The 19,844-nt window shown below is 40.8% G+C and overlaps 1 protein-coding gene across 2 annotated transcripts in view; it reads left to right on the top strand.

Annotated features, from left to right (window-relative positions):
- Positions 1 to 19,844, top strand: part of MACO1 (macoilin 1) — a 67,945-nt gene that overhangs the window by 21,501 nt on the left and 26,600 nt on the right. The window contains exons 5-6 of one of the 2 annotated variants that reach the window (XM_027965497.3): positions 472 to 650; positions 1,857 to 2,355. In XM_027965497.3, coding sequence (XP_027821298.1) covers positions 472 to 650; positions 1,857 to 2,355 — 678 coding nt within the window. Of the gene's footprint in view, positions 1 to 471; positions 651 to 1,853; positions 2,356 to 19,844 lie in introns of both variants that reach the window. The other variant, XM_015093680.4, reaches the window with a different exon arrangement.

Here is a 19,844-nt window from a genome sequence, read left to right as displayed (position 1 = left end):
ATGAGTCACCTGAATTTGACCCTGCCTTCTAGTATTCAAAACCAAATGATGCGTTTGATTTTAATGCTTGCAATGTTTACTTATGATCACTCATAAAATCTCTACCTTTTTAGTTCTTAAAAACATACAGATCCCTAAGTCCTAACTATGCATGAGGCAGGCTCCATGTTAATCAAAGACTTTGGCCACTGTATCCAACAGTCTCTGTGGTAACCTCTTGAGTGTATTTGCAGATTGCCAGGGCCTAGTGGGCAGCTTCTTATGGTCCACCGGTCCTGCTGTTCCGCAAGGGTTTGTTCTGCATGCTAGCTGCCTGATTTCCACAACAGACATATTGAGTTGTATTTACTGGATGCTCAGCTGTTGCCATCATCTGTAATGACGAATCGGTCATAGGGTCCTCCTGCGCCTGATGCGTGTGTTGCTTGTTTTCTTAACTTACATTTACTAGCAGAATTGTCTTCTTTCTAGTATTGGATACCCAGTGGTGACTTTGGGCTTTGGCTTCAAAAGTTATGTAAGCTACAAAATGCGGTTGAGGAAGCAAAAAGAAGTGCAAAAAGAGAACGAATTTTACATGCAGCTTCTTCAACAAGCCCTCCCTCCAGAGCAACAGATGCTACAGAAGCAAGAAAAAGAGGCCGAGGAAGGTAGGTCTTTACTCTAAAGCTGTTGGCTCAATAGGTTAGTTATTAGTTTGTCAGTAGTATTTTTTCAGAAAAGTTGCTAGGGCTTTGGGAAATTACCGTGGCTTTTTGTGTTTTCTGGTGTTCCTGTTTAGGACTGTTGCTTTACTTGGTCATGAAATACAGACTATGTATGATGCTTTCTGCCTAGTGTCTTAAGACCATGTGCTTTTAAATATATTTATTTTTAAAACTTATTTCATTTCCTTTTACAGTTTATTTCTATTTTAATATTTTATTTGTTATGAAGGTTTTAAAATATTTATTCTCAGTGACAATAGTATATGCAACTATGTGCATTTGTAATTGTAGCAAGCCAAGTATAAGCCAGATAGAGATGTAAACACAATTGTTTTACAAATCAGAATTCTTCTGAATAGAGTAAACATGGCTAGGTCTTATTTTAAATGATTTGTATAATGCAACATGGATCTTAGAATGACCTTTTCTAATACAGCCTCTTTCATGAATACGTAACCAATTCAATAAGTGAACAGACAGCAATACTAGTTTTCTTTGGTTTTTGTTTTTAGTTGACACATGACAAAATCTTGTTCTCTGGTGTGGTGCAAAATTACCTCTTCAGGTACACTTTGTCGAGTTTGAATATGTAGACCTATACAGAAGATTCATTGTAAAGCGGCCCAGTAAATGATAACAGACTTCTTATTACTTTAACAAGAGAGGCAAGACAAAGGATAGGTGCCCTGTATGCTAACATCACACCTGTTTGTTTCATTTAATCTATCTTTTCAGTAAAGTTACTAAATTTGTTTAATCCAAGCATCTTTTTAAATGTGGCCTATAAGATTATGATCTGCCTATGTCCTGTCACCCCAGTGATAGACAAGTTTGATTTGACTGATAAATGAGGTATGACTTAATTGTAAAATCCTCATATTCTTTTCAAGGTCAGAACTTTAATGACGTGGTGTTTCGAAATGATGGTGATATTCTAAATGTGCAGCTTCTCAAATTTATTTAGCTTTGCTTCTTGAAGTTAGCATAATGAGGTGTGGTTCTTGCTTCTGGTTGAGTTGGCAGCTTAATGTAATACGCTTCTAAGTGTAGATGACACTGTTTGTTGAATCAGTCCGTTTTGTTTTTTACAACTAAATAGTCCAGTGTGGGTTTTTTTTGCTTGTTGGTTTGTTTCTGGTGTTGTAGCAGCCAAAGGATTACCTGACATGGACTCCTCAATCCTCATACACCACAACGGGGGTATCCCAGCCAACAAAAAACTCTCCACAACTTTGCCAGAGATAGAATACCGAGAAAAAGGGAAAGAAAAGGACAAAGATGCCAAAAAACACAACCTTGGAATAAACAACAACAATATTCTACAACCTGTAGACTCTAAAATACAAGAAATTGAGTATATGGAAAACCATATCAATAGTAAAAGATTAAATAATGATCTTGTGGGAAGTACAGAAAATCTCTTGAAAGAGGACTCCTGCACTGCTTCCTCAAAAAACTACAAAAATGCCAGTGGCGTTGTGAACTCCTCACCTCGAAGTCACAGCGCCACAAATGGGAGCATCCCTTCCTCATCTAGTAAAAATGAGAAGAAGCAGAAATGCACTAGCAAGAGCCCAAGTGCACACAAGGACTTAATGGAAAACTGTATTCCTAATAACCAGCTAAGCAAACCGGACGCACTGGTAAGGTAAGTGTGTGTGCTGTGTCCTTAACACTTCCCATGAGCTTGGCTTGGGTCTTGAGAAGCGTATTTCTGAGTAGGCTGCAGGGGTTGTTTGTGATCAGATTCTGTGACAGTTAACTCTGTGGTGCTGGACACTGAGTGTTTCTTTCCCACGGGTCTGTTGGTCGCCCGCACCATCCAGAAGCATTGACTAAAGCTCTTCCCAGTGTGCTCAGTGTGAGGTGATAGTGGTTACTTCCCACATTTGACAAATTTACACACGACTTGATTTTTCTTGTGGTTTTGAGAGGCGTATCTTTAGTCTTTTTTCAATTTGCATATCCAAAGATCATGTGGCATAGACACGAAAAGAAGAGTTTGTGGCCTGTTCGTGCAAATCTTTGTCAGACAGGTACAAAAAATCTTCTTTCTAAAAATTCCATAGGTAAATGCAGTTAATCCTTGAATAACGGGTTTGAACTGTGTGGGAACACTTATACGTGTTTTTCAATAGTAAATATGGCAGTACTACATAGCCCCTAGTTGGCTGAGTTTGTGGATGTGGAGGAGCCATGGATATGGAGGGCCAACTATAAATTATACTGGGCTTAATCTGCATATTGTTCAAGGGTCGACTGTTCAGTGTTAGATACAGATTTTAATTAGAAATGTTCCTTTTCCCATGTTTAAGTTAAAGATGAACATTGTTGTATTACCTTGATTGGCTCAGACTTAATTTTGCTGTGTTTTATATATTTTATAAAATACACATACGTTCCTTTTACTTCATCAGTTCAGTTCAGTTGCTTAGTTGTGTCCAACTCTTTGCAACCCCATGGACTGCAACAAGCCAGGCTTCCCTGTCCATCGCCAACTCCTGGAGCTTGTTCAAACTCATGTCCATCGAGTTGGTGATGCCATCCAACCACCTCACCCTCTGTCATCTCCTTCTCCTTCTGCCCTCAATCTTGCCCAGTGTCAAGGTCTTTTCTAATGAGTCAGTTTTTTGCATCAGGTGGCCAGAATATTGAAGCTTCAGCCTCAGTCCTTCCAATGAATATTCAGGACTGATTCCTTTAGTATTGACTGGTTTGATCCCCTTGCAGTCCAAGGGACTCTCAAGAATCTTGTACTTCATATCTTTCAATTTGGAAACTGAGATCTGAAGTGGAGCTTTTATATTTTTTTTCTCTCTTTAGTATTTTTTAAAATTGGAGTATAATTGATTTACAGTATTGTGTTAGGTTCTGGTATACAGCTAAGTGATTTAGTTATACATATATCTCTCAATTTTTTTTCATATTCTTTTCCATTATGGTTTATTATAGGATATTGAATATAGTCCTCTGTGCTATATAGTAAAACTTTGTTGTTTATCTATTTTATGTGTAGTAGTTGGTGTCTGCTAATCCCAAGCTCCTAATTTATCCCCCTACCCCCTTTCCTGTTTGATTACTGTAAGTTTGCTTTCTGTGTCTGTGTGTCTTTTTCTGTTTTGCAAATAAATTCATTTTGCCATATTTTAGATTCCGCATATAAATGAAATCATATGGTATTTGTCTTTCTCTAACTTCACTTAGCGTAATAATCTCTATCTCCGTCCATATTACTGTAAATGGCATTATTTCATGGACCTTTCAAAAAGTACATAGCTCAAGAGGGCTGCTGTGACTCCTTCTCTCCTCTAAGTTATCTCATGTTCCTGTTTGGCTTGTTTCAGAGCAGATCATTTATAAGGGAAAGTTTCTAGTATTGTAAATTATATGAATTAGATTAATAATTTGTTTTAGTTTTCTGATTGGCAGCTAGATAAAGGGAAATACAGGTGGATTCTACTCCTTAAGGCTCTAGAGGTTTCATAACCCTTGGCCACTATTGGAAACATACCATGCTGCTGCTGTTACCAGGCTGACATTCACATGTGGTTTTTTTTTGACATTCTGCCCCGTCGTGCCCTGCGGAGAAAATACTCAGCAGATAGCTGTCTTTCATTTGCTCAGGGGAAAAAGACCAATTAGTTGACCTTCTATGTCAAAGTGAATATCTCACAAATTTACTGTATGCTATAAATGAAACATCTGCCACCAGCTTTTTAACATCCTCTCTCCTGCACAATTTTAATAATAGCAGTCAAGTCAAAACAATTTTCCTCTGTTGGGTGTTACAGAGAGAGCAATCAAGGCTCAGTTCTGTGATACCATCTCACTTGGGCCCCACTTGTCATGTCAGTGATCTCTACTACCTCATCTGCCTTTAATAAGGAATTTCAAGAACTCAGATGGCCTGTTTTCTAGTCGTGGGTCCAGTGCTCCTGACCCGCTCCTGGGGTATATACCTCTTCCTGTGGTCACTGATGTGTATTCTGATGTGCCTCGATCTGAAGGGCTCCAGAGTATTACTCTGTTTTAAGGAATCAGTTCAGTTCAGTCGCTGAGTTGTGTCCGACTCTGCGACCCTATGAATCACAGCACACCAGGCCTCCCTGTCCATCACCAACTCCCGGAGTTCACTCAAACTCATGTCCATCGAGTCAGTGATGCCTTCCAGCCATCTCATCCTCTATCGTCCCCTTCTCCTCCTGCCCCCAATTCCTCCAAGTATACCTGCTGTCAAATACATAAATATAAAATATTAAATAGTTTCATAAGCTTCCATGGGATTATTTTCAACTTTTCATGTAATATTATAAAAAATAGATGATCTAAATATCCAACAATAGGTGAGAAACTTAAATACTTATAGTCCATCTATTTGATGGATTTTTAATACAGATGTTAAAAATCATATTTTGAGACAGTTAGAAATATAGGATAGTGCTTATAATATAATACTTCATGAAGAAAGTAGAGAGGAATCTTACTGAAAGCATTGTTTTTCTGATATACACAGAGAAAGGGTTTGACGAGAAAGGAGCCAAAACGATGATAGTAATTTCTCCTTGATAGTATTGGGTCTTTTAGTTTTTATTTCATCTTTCATGCATTTTCAAGTTTTTTTGGTGATAACAGTGAAAGTTTATGAAAGGAAAATACATCTTGCTTGACTTCATATATGTTTTGATGAATATTAAGACTCTTAATGGATCCAAACCTGACATGTTTGAGCTGTTAGCCAGAGAGTGGATTTGTTATCTTCAGATGGAAAAGGCTGGGCTTGAAGTCTCTTCAACAGTTTGTACATGAGTTCTTCACTCTTCCAGGTACATCCAGGGCTGTGTACAGGTCCAGGCTGGCTAGAGGGATAAGAGGGATAAGACTGATTGTCCCTTTTGTAAATTTTTTAAAAATCACTTGAAAACCAGTGTTGTTGTATTAGTAAATGCAACACATTCCACATAGCTATGTGTGTCTCAATATCATGGTTGAAAACTGCTATATTTGAGGAACCAATTCATTGTCTTTGCAGGGGGAATTCATTAATATACCACTTTCAAAGAGAAGTCTTAAAGATTGGTATGGCTGTCAAAGTAAGATCTGATGGTCATTCCCTGTGAAGGAGCAAGCAGTCCTTCGGGTCTTTTCATTGTCTCTCCAAACTCCAAGGATGTTCTCTAGAGTGCTGTATACCACAGACTGACAAATGACTGCACACAGGCCAAAGCTGGCCCACTGCCTGTTTTTGTAAAGTAAGTTTTATTGAAACGTAGCCACACTCATCCATTTGTGTAGTGTCTGTGGCTGGTTTATGGTGGCAGAGTTGAGTCGTTGTGACAGAAACTCTCTTGCCTACCAAGCCAAAGATCTTCCTAGCCAGCAACTAAAAAGCATGCTGGTAGATTGCTCAGGTTGGGGAAGGTGAGGAACTTGGCAGTAAGCATTGCTTGTAGGCCACTTTCCAGGAAAAGTTTGGGAACTTGCTAAAGCATCTTTTGATTTGAGAAATAAGTATCTTACAAAATGACCCAATTTCTGCCAGCTTGATTTCTGAATTCTTTACCCAAGTTATTTAGAAACAGACTTATAATGTTGGTAGCCAAAAATATTTTTAATTTTGACATGGAAAAAATTCTATATATAAACAAAAAAGCAATGAGAAAGATCAGTTATTTTAACTACGTGCTGGCAGATTAAAAAGGAATCATGTAAATTAGACTGAGGTTTGCTCAATTTTTTCCTCCAGTGGTCAGTTTTTAAATATTTTAAGCGTGCAAAAAATTATAGAAAATTTAGGTGGAAAAAAGGAGATAAATGACACAAATCACTTAAATTTTTGTTGTGTTTTCATCAGCTGAATTTATATAGATGTGGCCATAGCGTTTGTGTAGTTTTTTTCATCCTGATTTTTCACCTAAATTATATTGAAATCATTTTCCCATAGCCTAACCCTGGTTTTCACTTGATGTGGCATATTCCGTGGCAGTCTGTGTGATCATTCCGTGACCTGAGGTCTAGTAGGTCTGGGCGTAACACCTGAGCTGCTTTCCTGTAGTTTCAGGGCCCGCAAGCGGAAGAGCCAGCACTTTTGTTTGTGCTTGGCACAGTGCTTCCTCTCAAACACAGCCCAAGACTGTGGGGTTTCTTGTTTGGGATTTGGTACTTGTTTCAGTTTCCTGGTTAAGGGAGAGAATTTAAAACTGGGTCCAAAATGTAAAGTGATCCATATTCTGTAGAAATGTTGAAGTAGAAGTCTCTTTGTTTTATTTCCATCCCCCTTTTTCTTTCTTTGTTTTTGTGTTCAAGACAGATTAATCTTTCTTGTTTCTCATACTTACTGTTAGTAAGATATCAACTCTTTAACGTAGTTGAATAATGTTTGGTGTGAAGAGTCATAAAGGAAAAGTATCCACACTTTGCCTAGAAGGGATGCATTTAATGAAACTGAGTAGAATTTAGAATGTTGCAGAGATATTTAGAGCAGCCTCCCCAGCCCTATCGTTTCATCAGTGAGGTAAACAAGTCCTGGAAAATTAAATGACTAGTCCTAGTAACCAGCTTGGAGAAGGCAATGGCACCCCACTCTAGTACTCTTGCCTGGAAAATCCCATGGATGGAGGAGCCTGGAAGGCTGCAGTCCATGGGGTCGATAAGAGTAGGACACGATTGAGCGACTGCACTTTCACTTGTCACTTTCATGCATTGGAGAAGGACATGGCAGCCCACTCCAGTGTTCTTGCCTGGAGAATCCCAGGGACAGAGGAGCCAGGTGGGCTGCCATCTATGGGGTTGCACGGAGTCGGACACGACTGAAGTGACTTAGCAGTAACCAGCTGGAGGGACAGTTACAAGGACCAGAACCAAAGTTTCATGACTTCTGCCTTTGCTGTTAGTAATGTGCTGCTTTAAAAAAAGTTATATCAACCTGCTTTATTGTTCTGGTTTTTAAATTTTTTTTACAAATTCTTGTGTTTTTGTTTCAAATATATATACATCTAAAGTTGGCACAAGGGTTGGCACCAGAGCTAAACTTTGTGCTCTTTTGGCTAAAATGTATAGAAGAAATGCTTAGAATTTTAGAATTTGTTTAATTTTCCTTTTTTCCAGAGAGATGCTGTTTTAAGAATTTTAAAAATTCATGCTCTTGCCAAAGACACAGGGGTATATTTATTTCTGAACAGATGGTGGCCATCCGCCACCGTTTGAAAATTTATAGGATCTCTAAGAATGCAGCTCTCATTAGGACTCTGTGGGAGTTAGTCTAGTTCAGACACCCTGGAGCCCCCTAGCAGGGAATTTGCTCTTTAGGAATAAACCTGGGCTAGGCCTACCTTGACAGAGCAGACCCGAGAGCCTCGAATTGGGGAACTTAAGATAGGGGATGTAAAGCTCAACCCTGGGGAAAGGCCACCGTGACTGCGTGAGAAGTCTGAGGCATGGGCATGGCCTTCGTGGTAGGTTCTGAGGGCAGAAGTGGGGGTAGCTTTTCTTCAGGGGAAGATGGAAATCTGGGGAATGCTGTAATTCATTGAATAGTCACTCTTTCTTTTTTTCTTCTCTAAATTCATTTGGCTATTTCAGGCATACCAAAATGTTATAACTTAGTTTGTTCACACAGTTCCGCATAGTTGGAGACTTAAGAGCCTTGGGGGAGAGGTAGAGAACGTTTATTAGGACTTTTCCAGTAATCACTAAGCAAGTTTGGTAGCCCTGCCTCAGCAAAGGTGTGGCGGTGGGGTCGCGGAGGTGGGGGAGGGTAGGGGTTTGAAGGGGTAGAGGAGCTCTCTAAGAAATTCTAACCCATTCACTTACACAGAGGAGTGTTTAATTTACATTCATACCAGGAACTAACTTATATTACCACTTCTGGGTCTTAGGGAAATATTTTGGGAGCATATAGATTGATGATAACATAGTTGATAAATAGGCTTTATAATGTCCTGGTCCATCAGTGACTATATTGATTAGTATTGTGTTTTAGTAGGCTGTGATATGAGCATTGGTGACTCATCTCTTTCTAATTTAAGCTGGTGGGCGAGCAGAATGTCACTGGCCTTCATTCCACTTTCTAGCCATTATAAATCTTATGTTTATGTTTTGTGATTTTATGTTTTTCTTATGAGGGACAAAGATAGCAAAAGCTAAGAGCAGCCAACTTTCTTCCTTGATGGGACTCGGCTGGTGGCACAGATGGCCCAGGTGGTTTGACTAAGCAGTTCTCAGTCTGAACTAAATCTTGTCTCCAGATACCAGTGGTTTAAATTGTTGTGTAACCTCTGCCTTATAGAAGACTCCTTAGTGTGGTCTTGCTGTTTGGGCCAGTTTTCCATTTCCCCACCTTTTAAGATGTGCGCACGCACTCAGTTGTGCCCAACTTTGCAAGTCCATGGAACGCAGCCCGCCAGACAAGAATACTGGGGCAGGTTGCCATGTCCTTCTCCGGGGGACCTTCTGACCCTGGATGGGATCCATATCTCCTGAGTCTCCTGCATTGGCAGGCGATTCTTTACCCCCAGGCCACCTGGGAAGCCCCATTTTAGGACATCTACAGACAATTTAAAGTTAGATATCCACTGAAAGGAAAGGGCCATATTTTTAGATACTGATTTTTAATTATCAGTGGATTCAGTATGATTTTGGTGTGAATAGCTGTGAAGAAAAAGCATAATAAAGAGAGAGTCCAAGAAGCCTCTGTTTTGTCATCTTAGAGATTGTAGGCACAAAGCAAGGATAGAATCCAAAGCTGAGACCCAACTCTGAGGAGGAAACAAGACAGTTCAGTCAGTTCCAGAGGTAGAGCCTTTGTGCATTCACTGGGGTAAGTACCCGGGGGAAGGCGGCCTTATGTGGACTCTTCCAGCCTTCTCTTAAGTCCCTAAAGAGTCCTACATGGGGGATCACAATAGTTAAAGTGGGGAATGTTACAAAGGATTCTCTTGAAAGGTGGAAAAGTGAAAGTCGCTCAGTCGTTTCCGACTTTTTGTGACCCCATGGACTATACAGTCCTTGGAATTCATCAGGCCAGAATACTGGAGTGGGTAGCCTTTCCCTTCTCGAGGGGATCTTCCCAACCCAGAGATCGAACCAGGTCTCCTGCATTGCAGGCGGATTCTTTACCAGCTGAGCTACAAGGGAAGCCCTGAAAGGTGGAAACGTATCTTAAAAAGAATGTAATGGAAAGACCTCAAGATGGATTGTTAAAGGGGAGGAAGTAGAAAAACTGATCAGATAGTATGACCCCATTACAAAATATGGGTAAGTATTGTACTTTACATACACAGAAGATTATTTGAAATAGTTTATACCAAATGGTCAGTTATAGTTGACTATAGTAGATGTTTACTTTCTACATTGTCTGTTTCTACATACCTTGAATTTTTACACAGGCTTATTATGCACATAGTAGAACGTAAGCTCAATGAGATTAAAAGATGCTTACTCCTTGGAAGGAAAGTTATGACCAACCTAGATAGCATATTAAAAAGCAGAGGCATTACTTTGCCAACAGAGGTCCGTCTAGTTAAGGTTGTGGTTTTTCCAGTAGTCATGTGTGGATGTGAGAGTTGGACTATAAAGCAAGCTGAGAGCTGAGGAATTGATACTTTTGAACTGTGATGTTTGAGAAGACTCTTGAGAGTCCCTTGGACTGTAAGGAGATCCAACCAGTCCATCCTAAAGGAGATCAGTCCTGGGTATTCATTGGAAGGACTGATGTTGAAGCTGAGAGTCCAATACTTTGGCCACCTGATGCGAAGAGTTGACTCATTTGAAAAGACCCTGATGCTGGGAAAGATTGAGGGCTGGAGGAGAAGGGGATGACAGAGAATGAGATGGATGGTTGGATGGCATCACTGACTCAACGGACATGAATTTGGGTAAACTCCGGGAGTTGCTGATGGACAGGGAGGCGTGGCGTGCTGCGCTTCATAGAGTTGCAGAGTCGGACGCGACTGAGCGACTGAACTGAACTGAAGCTCAGTGAGGCCAGGGACCACTTTGCTCTTGTCTTCCTCTTTTTTCCTTTGCCATGATATATGGTGATTGGCACACGGTAGATACTCAGTAAATACTTGCTGAACAAATGTTAGCCTTTGTCCAGGAAAAATAATAGGTAGGCGGCCAAGAGAAGAAAGGCGGGCCTCAGTAACTGCAGTGCAGTGCCAGTGCCGTGTAACTCAAAGGCTCTGAAGGTGGGATACCTCAGTGTTACGTTAGACCAAGCCAGAGACCTGCTGTCTAGTGTCAAGCTGTTTGTTGTTCTTGAGTAAGTTGCTACTGACTTTATTTCTAAAAAATAAAAAGAGTTTCCACTCTTAAGCCCCCTTCCTTGCTGTGCAAGAGATTCAGGAATTTCTGGAAGTTACATGGGCAAGGGAAGAAAACTCCAAGGGACAGTTGTCAAAAAGCCATTTTTTCTGGCAGTGGGTTGATTATGCTGCAGGGCCAGGGAATCTAGGCACAAACCACATGTCAGCCAAGAACGTAGAGAAAGGCTGTTTGCCTTGTCTTATTCCACTTTACTGCTGGCTCTTGCCTTCTCTCTTCCCGCTTAGTCCTAGCTGTTCTCTTTGTCATTGTGGTAGCTAGAGAGAGAGAACTCAGATCCCACATTTCTGTTCCAGAACCTTCCCTCCAAGGAAATCCCCTTGGTTAGAAAATGTGTTGACTGCCCTGTATATCATCTTAGGTGCCAGAGAGAAAGTGGTACATTGGCTTGTTTTCTTCTGAATACATTTCATTTGAATACATTTTGCTCTGTCCGGAATAGCTTGTGAAAGAAAATCTGATCTTGGGAGACAGTGATTGGGGCTTTGGCCTTTACCCTCGCTACTCTCCGTCCGTGTGCTGCCTGTTGCCTGTGCTGACAGCCTGTGCTGCCCAGTGACGTGCCTGACACTGTCCCCGTGAGTGATGGCTGCCAAAGTAGGGCTTCCCATTTCTACAGGTGCATTTGATCATTTACTCGTAACAGTATCATTTCCAGCCTAGAGGTAAAATTAGTAAAATACGTGACATTTCAGAAAGAAGATTTTAACTAGACACTTAGAGGTTCTAGTTAGATTAGATTAAATATTTTGTATGTAGCTATTACTTTAGTTCAGTTCAATTCCGTCGCTCAGTCGTGTCCGACTCTTTGTGACCCCATGAACTGCAGCACGGCAGGCCTCCCTGTCAATCACCAGTTCCCAGAGTCCACCCAAACTCACATCCATCGAGTTGGTGATGCCATCCAGCCATCTCATCTGCTGTCGTCCCCTTCTCCTCCTGCCCCCAATCCCTCCCAGCATCAAAGTCTCTTCCAGTGAGTCAACTCTTCGCATGAGGTAGCCAAAGTATTGGAGTTTCAGCTTTAGCATCATTCCTTCCAAAGAACACCCAGGGCTGATCTCCTTTAGGATGGACTGGTTTGGACCTCCTTGCAGTCCAGTGTCCTCTCAAGAGTCTTCTCCAACACCACAGTTCAAAAGCATCAATTCTTCACTGCTGAGTTTTCCAAATTTGCTGTCATATTGAGTGCAGCACTTTCACAGCATCATCTTTCAGGATTTGAAATAGCTCAACTGGAATTCCATCACCTCCACTAGCTTTGTTCGTAGTGATGCTTTCTAAGGCCCACTTGACTTCACATTCCAGGATGTCTGGCTCTAGGTGAGTGAGCACACCATCGTGATTATCTGGGTCGTGAAGATCTTTTTTGTACAGTTCTTCTGTGTATTCTTGGCACCTCTTCTTAATATCTTCTGCTTCTGTTAGGTCCATACCATTCCTGTCCTTTATCAAGCCCATCTTTGCATGAAATGTTCCCTTGGTATCTCTAATTTTCTTGAAGAGAGCTATTACTAAATTTTATTTGGAAATGATTAAGTGGAAAAAATAAGTAGTGGGGTGTATTTCTATTTAGTAAGTTAAGTGTCTCTGTGGAAACACATTTCTGATTTATATTAGTCTAGCATTGTTTCTGAGCCAACGTGTTGTCAGACGTGATTGTTTTCATTTTCTGCCTTGCTCATAGTATTTAAGGCGCCTGTAGGTTTTACTTGGTTAGCTTTGTTTATTATGTTAGTTCATAATATAGTTTGAATTTGTTTAAATCATTGCAGTGATTTAAAACTATAATATTCTGGGATATAAATGTAGTCATAGAAGCATGATAATTTTAAACTTAAGCAGGCCTATTTTACAGCTTGAAAACCACTCAGCACTTCAGAAGCCAGGCATTAATGAATTTAAGCCAGTGGTTTACTTAGTGTCTTCATATTCAGGTGATCAAAGGAAATAATTGTCTGTGTTGCATAGATAAAATTATGAAATAACACATACATTTTTTGATGGGGTGAGTCCACATTAGAAACACTTTTATGTTGAGTAGTGAGATTTTATTCCAACAATAGGAATTTCTGATTAGACAATTAGAAAGTTTGCTCCCTAGAATTCAGAAGGAACTGCTATAAAATTTTGTGTTAAATTCTGAGTCAGTATGCCCCATTGGCACATAATGAATTGAGATTACCAGCTAAGGATTACGGGTGGATTCCCTGAAGGCGAGGAACTCCAACGGAAAGGAACTGTGGTCTTTATATGTTACTCACGCTCTCATTTAGAAACTAGCTATTTGAATACTTTGACAGCCAGTGTGCGTATACTTCAGTCTGTGCAAATCTCTCGGGGAACTCTGAAACCTTTTTGCTAGCCAGCTGGGACTCTCAGAATTAAAACAAGTCTTAGTTTCTTTTTTGTGAGAAGAATGACAGCTCCCTGCTCTCAGGTGCCTTTCTCCTTTCTTGGTAGAGTGTTGAAGCAGATTTGAAATAGAAATACAGTGCAGCGAACTGAGAAGGCCCTTGTCCTTCCTCTCCCCTGACTCTAGAGAGGGTAGAGCAGACAGACACATTTAGGAACGAGGCAGGGCATGAGCTGGGGGCCAGGGTTGGAATCATTCATAATCAGTACTGTATCTGGCACCCAGGAGTTTGAAAGCACATGCCCTTCCAGACAGGACAGCCAGTTGTTGCTCTGGGGGATTGTAGGCCCAATGTTGCTAAATATTCTGATATTTAGAAGAGATGCCAAAAGTAGATATCTTTATGTGAAATGTCACAGTTAAATATTTTTTTTATTTCATGTAGAAGAAGGTCAAACAAAACATGTTTATGGGCCAGATTGGTTCCCCGGTTTATAACCTGTGCACCTGACCCTTGCTGTGATTCTTGTATTTTGTTCCATCCCCCACTGATCACATCAATCAAGACTGGACTTCTGTAGAAAGGACTTTGAATTAGGGGCTGTCTGGCAGTCCCACGAGCTAACTGCCATGTATTAATGGGTTTTTTACCTTCTCCTGTCCTTGAGTTCCTTGTGCTCCTGGAAAACACGCACCTGTTGACAGCACCCCTCCAGAGTCCGAAGACTGCTCCCTGTTGTGTTGCAGTCCTCGACACCTGACCAGGGGGCTTTCAGGCCACTTAGCAGGAAAGGGAGCAGTCTTGTGATCAAAGGGGTAGTTTGAGTCTCTGTGCAAGTCGCTCAGTCATGTCTGACTCTTTGCAACCCCATGGAGTCCATGGAATTCTCTAGGCCAGAATACTGGAATGGGTAGCCTGTCCCTTCCCCAGGGGATTTTCCTGACCCAGGAATCGAACCGGGGTCTCCTGCATTGCAGGAGGATTCTTTACCAACTGAGCTATCAGAGGTGTTCCTCAAATGTTACAGTATAGAGGCCTCCTATGCCTAAGGATGGTGACTTCTTCCACATCAGGGTGTTTTTCTGCCATATTCTTGGAGCAGACACCAAAACAGGGGACATGAGACTGGTTATTCACAGATTTCACAGACCAGCTAGATTTGAATCTGGACTTAGACAAACTGTTGCTTTGATAGGGACTGATGGATGGGAAGTAATAGCTGATGTAGATTTAGGAACTGAGGCGTTTTCTACTTCAGAAAGTCAAGTTCCCCTTTTTTGGAATGACCTAAAAAGTTTAAGAAGTAAAACAGTTGGGTTTTCCCTAAGGCTTTCAGATTATTCTGAAACTGGCCTGTGATGTGGGCAAATCTGAGAGTAACAGTGAATGCTGAAAAACCGTGCAGAGCAAATAAACAGCCTCCTCTTTTTAAAAAAAACCCAAAACTTTTCTCTCAATCAGAAAATAATAATTAAAATATTAAAAATAAGTTAAAAATGTTGATTACTTCCAACTTTGAGAGTAGAGATGACCACTGTCTTATATATACGTCCTCTCAGACTTTTTCTTTTGCATACATACTTATTCTTTCCACAAAACGGAGCTCATATACTGTGTATACTGTTTTATAATTATGTTTTCCCACTGATTCTGTCATGAGTATTCTCCCATGTCATTGAATATTCTTCCTGTTGTGTGTCAGTCAGACACATGAATGTCCAATTTATTTAGTCAATTTTCTGTTGAATACTGATTTTTTCTTAGTATAAATACTATTGCAACAAACACACTCTTACACAAATCTTTGTGTGTATCTCCAGTTTGGGAATGGGATGCTGTATCAGCAGATACAAACATTTTGAAGACTTTTGATACAAACTGTCATATCTGACCACATCCTTTAAGGACCTTATTAAAAACGCTAGTTCATGGCACCCCTAGCTTTATGCTTGAGGGGCTTCAAGAATTCACTTTCCCATTTCCCTGAGTGGCCAGTGAAATCTTCTATTCCTTTCCTGTCTCTTTTTGTTCTTTTATGAAAAGGACAGCTTAGGGAGCAGAGACCTAAGGTACTCTATAATATGGTTTCACCTAGCAGTCAGGTCATCAGGCTGTTACTTATTTTTGATACTTGTGCCTGGTAAGCAATTGTAGTAATCACAGTGAAACCTGAGGCAGCCTCATTTCCTTATTTCCAAAGTTGTGGTTAACTGGGTATACTGGAACAGCTTCACTTGCTCAGTGTAGGCCTCATTTAAGTTGAGAGACATTCGTGTCTTTATGTGAATGACCCGTGCGGCCTGTCCTGTCAGGGTGAATGACCTGGAAAGGGGGGAAAGGAAGGAGTTGGTGGAGAGGGCAAACAGTATTTCTTCTGGGGACAGAGCTTTGATTTATGAGCTTAGTTTCCTGCAGAGACAGCTGTGTGGTCCCTAAACAAGTCTTGTCTTGTATGATTAATGTATGCTGGGGATCTCCTAATGGCATTAGGTACTTCCCGAGATGAAGCAGTTGCTCTTCACTCATTCTTTTCATGTGCACCTGCCTTCCTGATAAGCAAACGCCCCTTTACCCCTGTCTCCATCAGCCACTGTTTAAACTAAAAATCTGGCAGCCTGCTCCAGATAGGTTGTTTCCAGAGCCTCGTGTATCACGACACTGACCCTGTTCTGCTCTAAGCACTGGGGAGACGCACACAGAGTGAGGGTTAGAGGCGTGGTCTTGGAAAGGCTGAAAGAAACTTGAGAATACACTTCCAGCTTCTAATTGTAGAGTGCTGTCAGTCCCTGGCTTCAGAGAACTTAAACGCTTTTTAGAAATAAGATAACATGCACAGGAAAAGAGTAAAACCAAAACGAGTGTAAGCAGAGCACAGGGCAGTGGTTCAGTGCCAGGTGGGAAACAGCAACAGGGAGGGTTTTCAGACTTGAGAAGGATAGAGAGCACGGGGCCCTTAGAAGCCAGCACCTCATCCTGGAGAGTTTTGTTTGCTTGTTTGTTTTTAGTTTTTAAAAATTTATTTAATTTTTTATTGAAGGATAACTGCTTTTCAGAATTCTGTTGTTTTCTGTCAAACCTCAACATGAGTCAGCCATAGGTATACATATATCCTCTCCCTTTTGAACCTCCCCCATCTCTCTCCCCATCCCACCCCTGTAGGTTGACCCAGAGCCCCTGTTTGAGTTTCCTGAGCCATACAGTGAGTTCCTGTTGGCTGTCTATTTTACATATGGTAATGTAAATTTCCATGTTACTCTTTCCATGCATCTCACCCTCACTTCCCCTCTCCCCATGTCCATAAGTCTATTCTCTGTCTGTTTCTCCATTGCTGCCCTGTAAATAAATTCTTCAGAACCATTCTAGCTTCCGTGTATATGTGTTAGAATATGATGTTTATCTTTCTCTTTCTGACTCACTTCACTCTGTATAAGAGGTTCTAGGTTCATCCACCTCATTACAGCTGACTCAGATGTGCTCCTTTTTACGGCTGAGTAATATTCCACCGTGCATGTGCACCACAGCTTCTTTCCCCGTTGGTCTGTCGATGGGCATCTGAGTTGCTTCCACAGTCTAGCTGTTGTAAGTAGTGCTGCAGTGAACACTGGGATACATGTGTTTCTTTCAGTTTTGGTTTCCTCAGGGTATATGCCTAGGAGTAGGATTGTTGGGTCATATGGTGGTTTTATTCCTGGTTTTTTAAGGAATCTCCATACTGTATTCCATAGTGGCTGTATCAATTTACATTCCCACAAACAGTGCAAAAGCGTTCCCTTTTCTCCACACCCTTCTCCAGCATTTATTGTTTGTAGACTTTTTGATGATGGCCGTTCTGACCAGCATGAGGTGATAGATCATTGTAGTTTTGATTTGCATTTCTCTAATAATGAGTAACATTGAGCATCTTTTCATGTGTTTGTTAGCCGTCTGTAGGTCTTCTTTGGAGAAATGTCTGTTTAGGTCTTTTTCCCGTTTTTTGATTGGGGTGTTTGTTTTTCTGGTATTCAGTTGTATGAACTGCTTGTGTATTTTGAAAATTAATCCTTTGTCAGTTGTTTTATTTGCTATTATTTTCTCCCATTCTGAGGGTTGTCTTTTCACCTTGCTTACTTTTGTTTTTATTTCCATTAGTCCTGGAGGTGGGTCATAGAGGATCTTGTTTTGATTTATGTCATCGAGTGTTCTGCCTGTTTTCCTCTAAGGGTTTTATAGTTTATGGTCTTATATTTAGGTCCTTAATCCATTTTTAGTTTATCTTTGTGTATGGTGTTAGGAAGTGTTCTAATTTCATTCTTTTACATTTAGCTATCCAGTTTTCCCAGCACCATTTATCGAAGAGGCTGTCTTTGACCCATTGTATATTCTTGCCTCCTTTGTCAAAAATAAGGTACCCATAGGCGCATGGGTTTATTTCTGGGCTTTCTATCTTGTTCATTGATCTGTGTTTCTGTTTCATGCCAGTACCATACTGTCTTGATGACGGTAGCTTTGTAGTGTAAGCTGAAGTCAGGAAGGTTGATTCCTCCAGCTCTATACTTTCTCAAGACTGCTTTGGCTATTTGGGGTCTTTTGTGTTTCCATATGAACTGTGAAATTTTTTGTTCTAGTTCTGTGAAAAATGCCATTGGTAATTTCTACGGATCACATTGAAGCTATAGATTGCATTTTGTATTTTCACAATATTGATTCTTCCTACTCAGGAACATGGACTCTCTCTCCATCTGTTTATGTCATCTTTGATTTCTTTCATTAGTGTCTTATAATTTTCTGTGTACAGTTCTTTTGTCTCCTTCAGTTCAGTTCAGTTCAGTTTCTCAGTCATGTCTGACTCTTTGCAACCCCATGGACTGCAGCACTCCAGGCCTCCCTGTTCATCACCAATTCCTGAAGTTTACCCAAACTCATGTGCATTAAGTTGGTGATACCATCCAACCATCTCATCCTCTGCTGTCCCCTTCTCTTCCCGCCTTCAATCTTTCCCAGCATCAGGGTCTTTTCAAATGAGTCAGCTCTTCACATCAGGTGGCCAAAGTATTAGAGTTTCAGCTTCAACATCAGTCCTTCCAATGAACACTCAGGACTGGTCTCCTTTAGGATGGACTTGGATCTCCTTGCAGTCCAAGGGACTCTCAAGAGTCTTCTCCAACACCACAGTTCAAAAACATCAATTCTTTGGTGCTCAGCTTTCTTTATAGTCCAACTCTCACATCCATACATGACTACTGGATAAACCATAGCCTTGACTAGACGGACCTTTGTTGACATAGTAATGTCTCTACTTTTTAATATGCTGTCTAGGTTGGTCGTAACTTTCCTTCCAAGGAGTAAGCGTCTTTTAATTTCATGGCTGCAGTCACCATCTGCAGTGATTTTTGGAGCCCCCAAAAATAAAGTCTGACACTGTTTACACTGTTTCCCCATCTATTTGCCATGAAGTGATGGGACTGGATGCCATGATCTTAGTTTTCTGAATGCTGAGCTTTAAGCCAACTTTTCACTCTCGTCATTCACTTTCTTGGAGAAGGCAATGGCACCCCACTCCAGTACACTTGCCTGGAGAATCCCATGGGTGGAGGAGCCTGGTAGGCTGCAGTCCATGGGGTCGCTAAGAGTCAGACACAGCTGAGCAACTTCACTTTCCCTTTTCACGTTCATGCATTGGAGAAGGAAATGGCAACCCACTCCAGTGTTCTTGCCTGGAGAATCCCAGGGACGGGGGAGCCTGGTGGGCTGCTGTCTGTGGGGTTGCACAGAGTCGACTTAGCAGTAGCAGCACCATTCACTTTCATCAAGAGGCTCTTTAGTTCTTCACTTTCTGCCATAAGGGTGGTGTCATTTGTCTCCTTGGGTAAGTTTATTCCTAGATATTTAATTCTTTTTGTTGTAGTGGTGAATGGGATTGATTCCTTAATTTCTCTTTCTGATTTTTTTATTGTTAGTATATAGAAATGCAGATGGTTTCTGTTTATTGATTTTGTATCATGCAACTTCGCTAAATTCACTGCTTAGCTCTAGTAATTTTCTGATACTGTCTTTAAGGTTTTCTATTTACAGTATCGTGTCATCTGCAAACAATGGGAGCTTTACTTCTTCTCTTCCGATCTGGATTCCTTTTATTTCTTTTTGTTCTCTGATTGCTGTAGCTAGGACTTCCAGAACTATGTTGAATAATAGTGGTGAAAGTGGACACCCTTGTCTTGTTCCTGACCTTAGGGGGAATGCTTTCAGTTTTTAGCCATTGAGAATAATGTTTGCTGTAGGCTTATCATATACGGCCTTTACTATGTTGAGGTAGGTTCCTTCTGTGCCCATGTTTTGAAGAGTTTTAATCATAACTGGGTGCTGAATTTTGTCACAGACTTTTTCTTCATCTATTGAGATTATCATATGGTTTTCTTTTTCAATTTGTTAATATGGTGTATCACATTGATTGATTTGCATGTATTGAAGAATCCTCGCA

This window comes from Ovis aries, chromosome 2 (genome assembly GCF_016772045.2).
Source record: "Ovis aries strain OAR_USU_Benz2616 breed Rambouillet chromosome 2, ARS-UI_Ramb_v3.0, whole genome shotgun sequence".
NCBI lineage: Eukaryota > Metazoa > Chordata > Mammalia > Artiodactyla > Bovidae > Ovis > Ovis aries.
The sequence above is the reverse complement of the archived record's forward strand: the minus strand, read 5'-3'. Positions and strand labels throughout refer to the sequence as shown.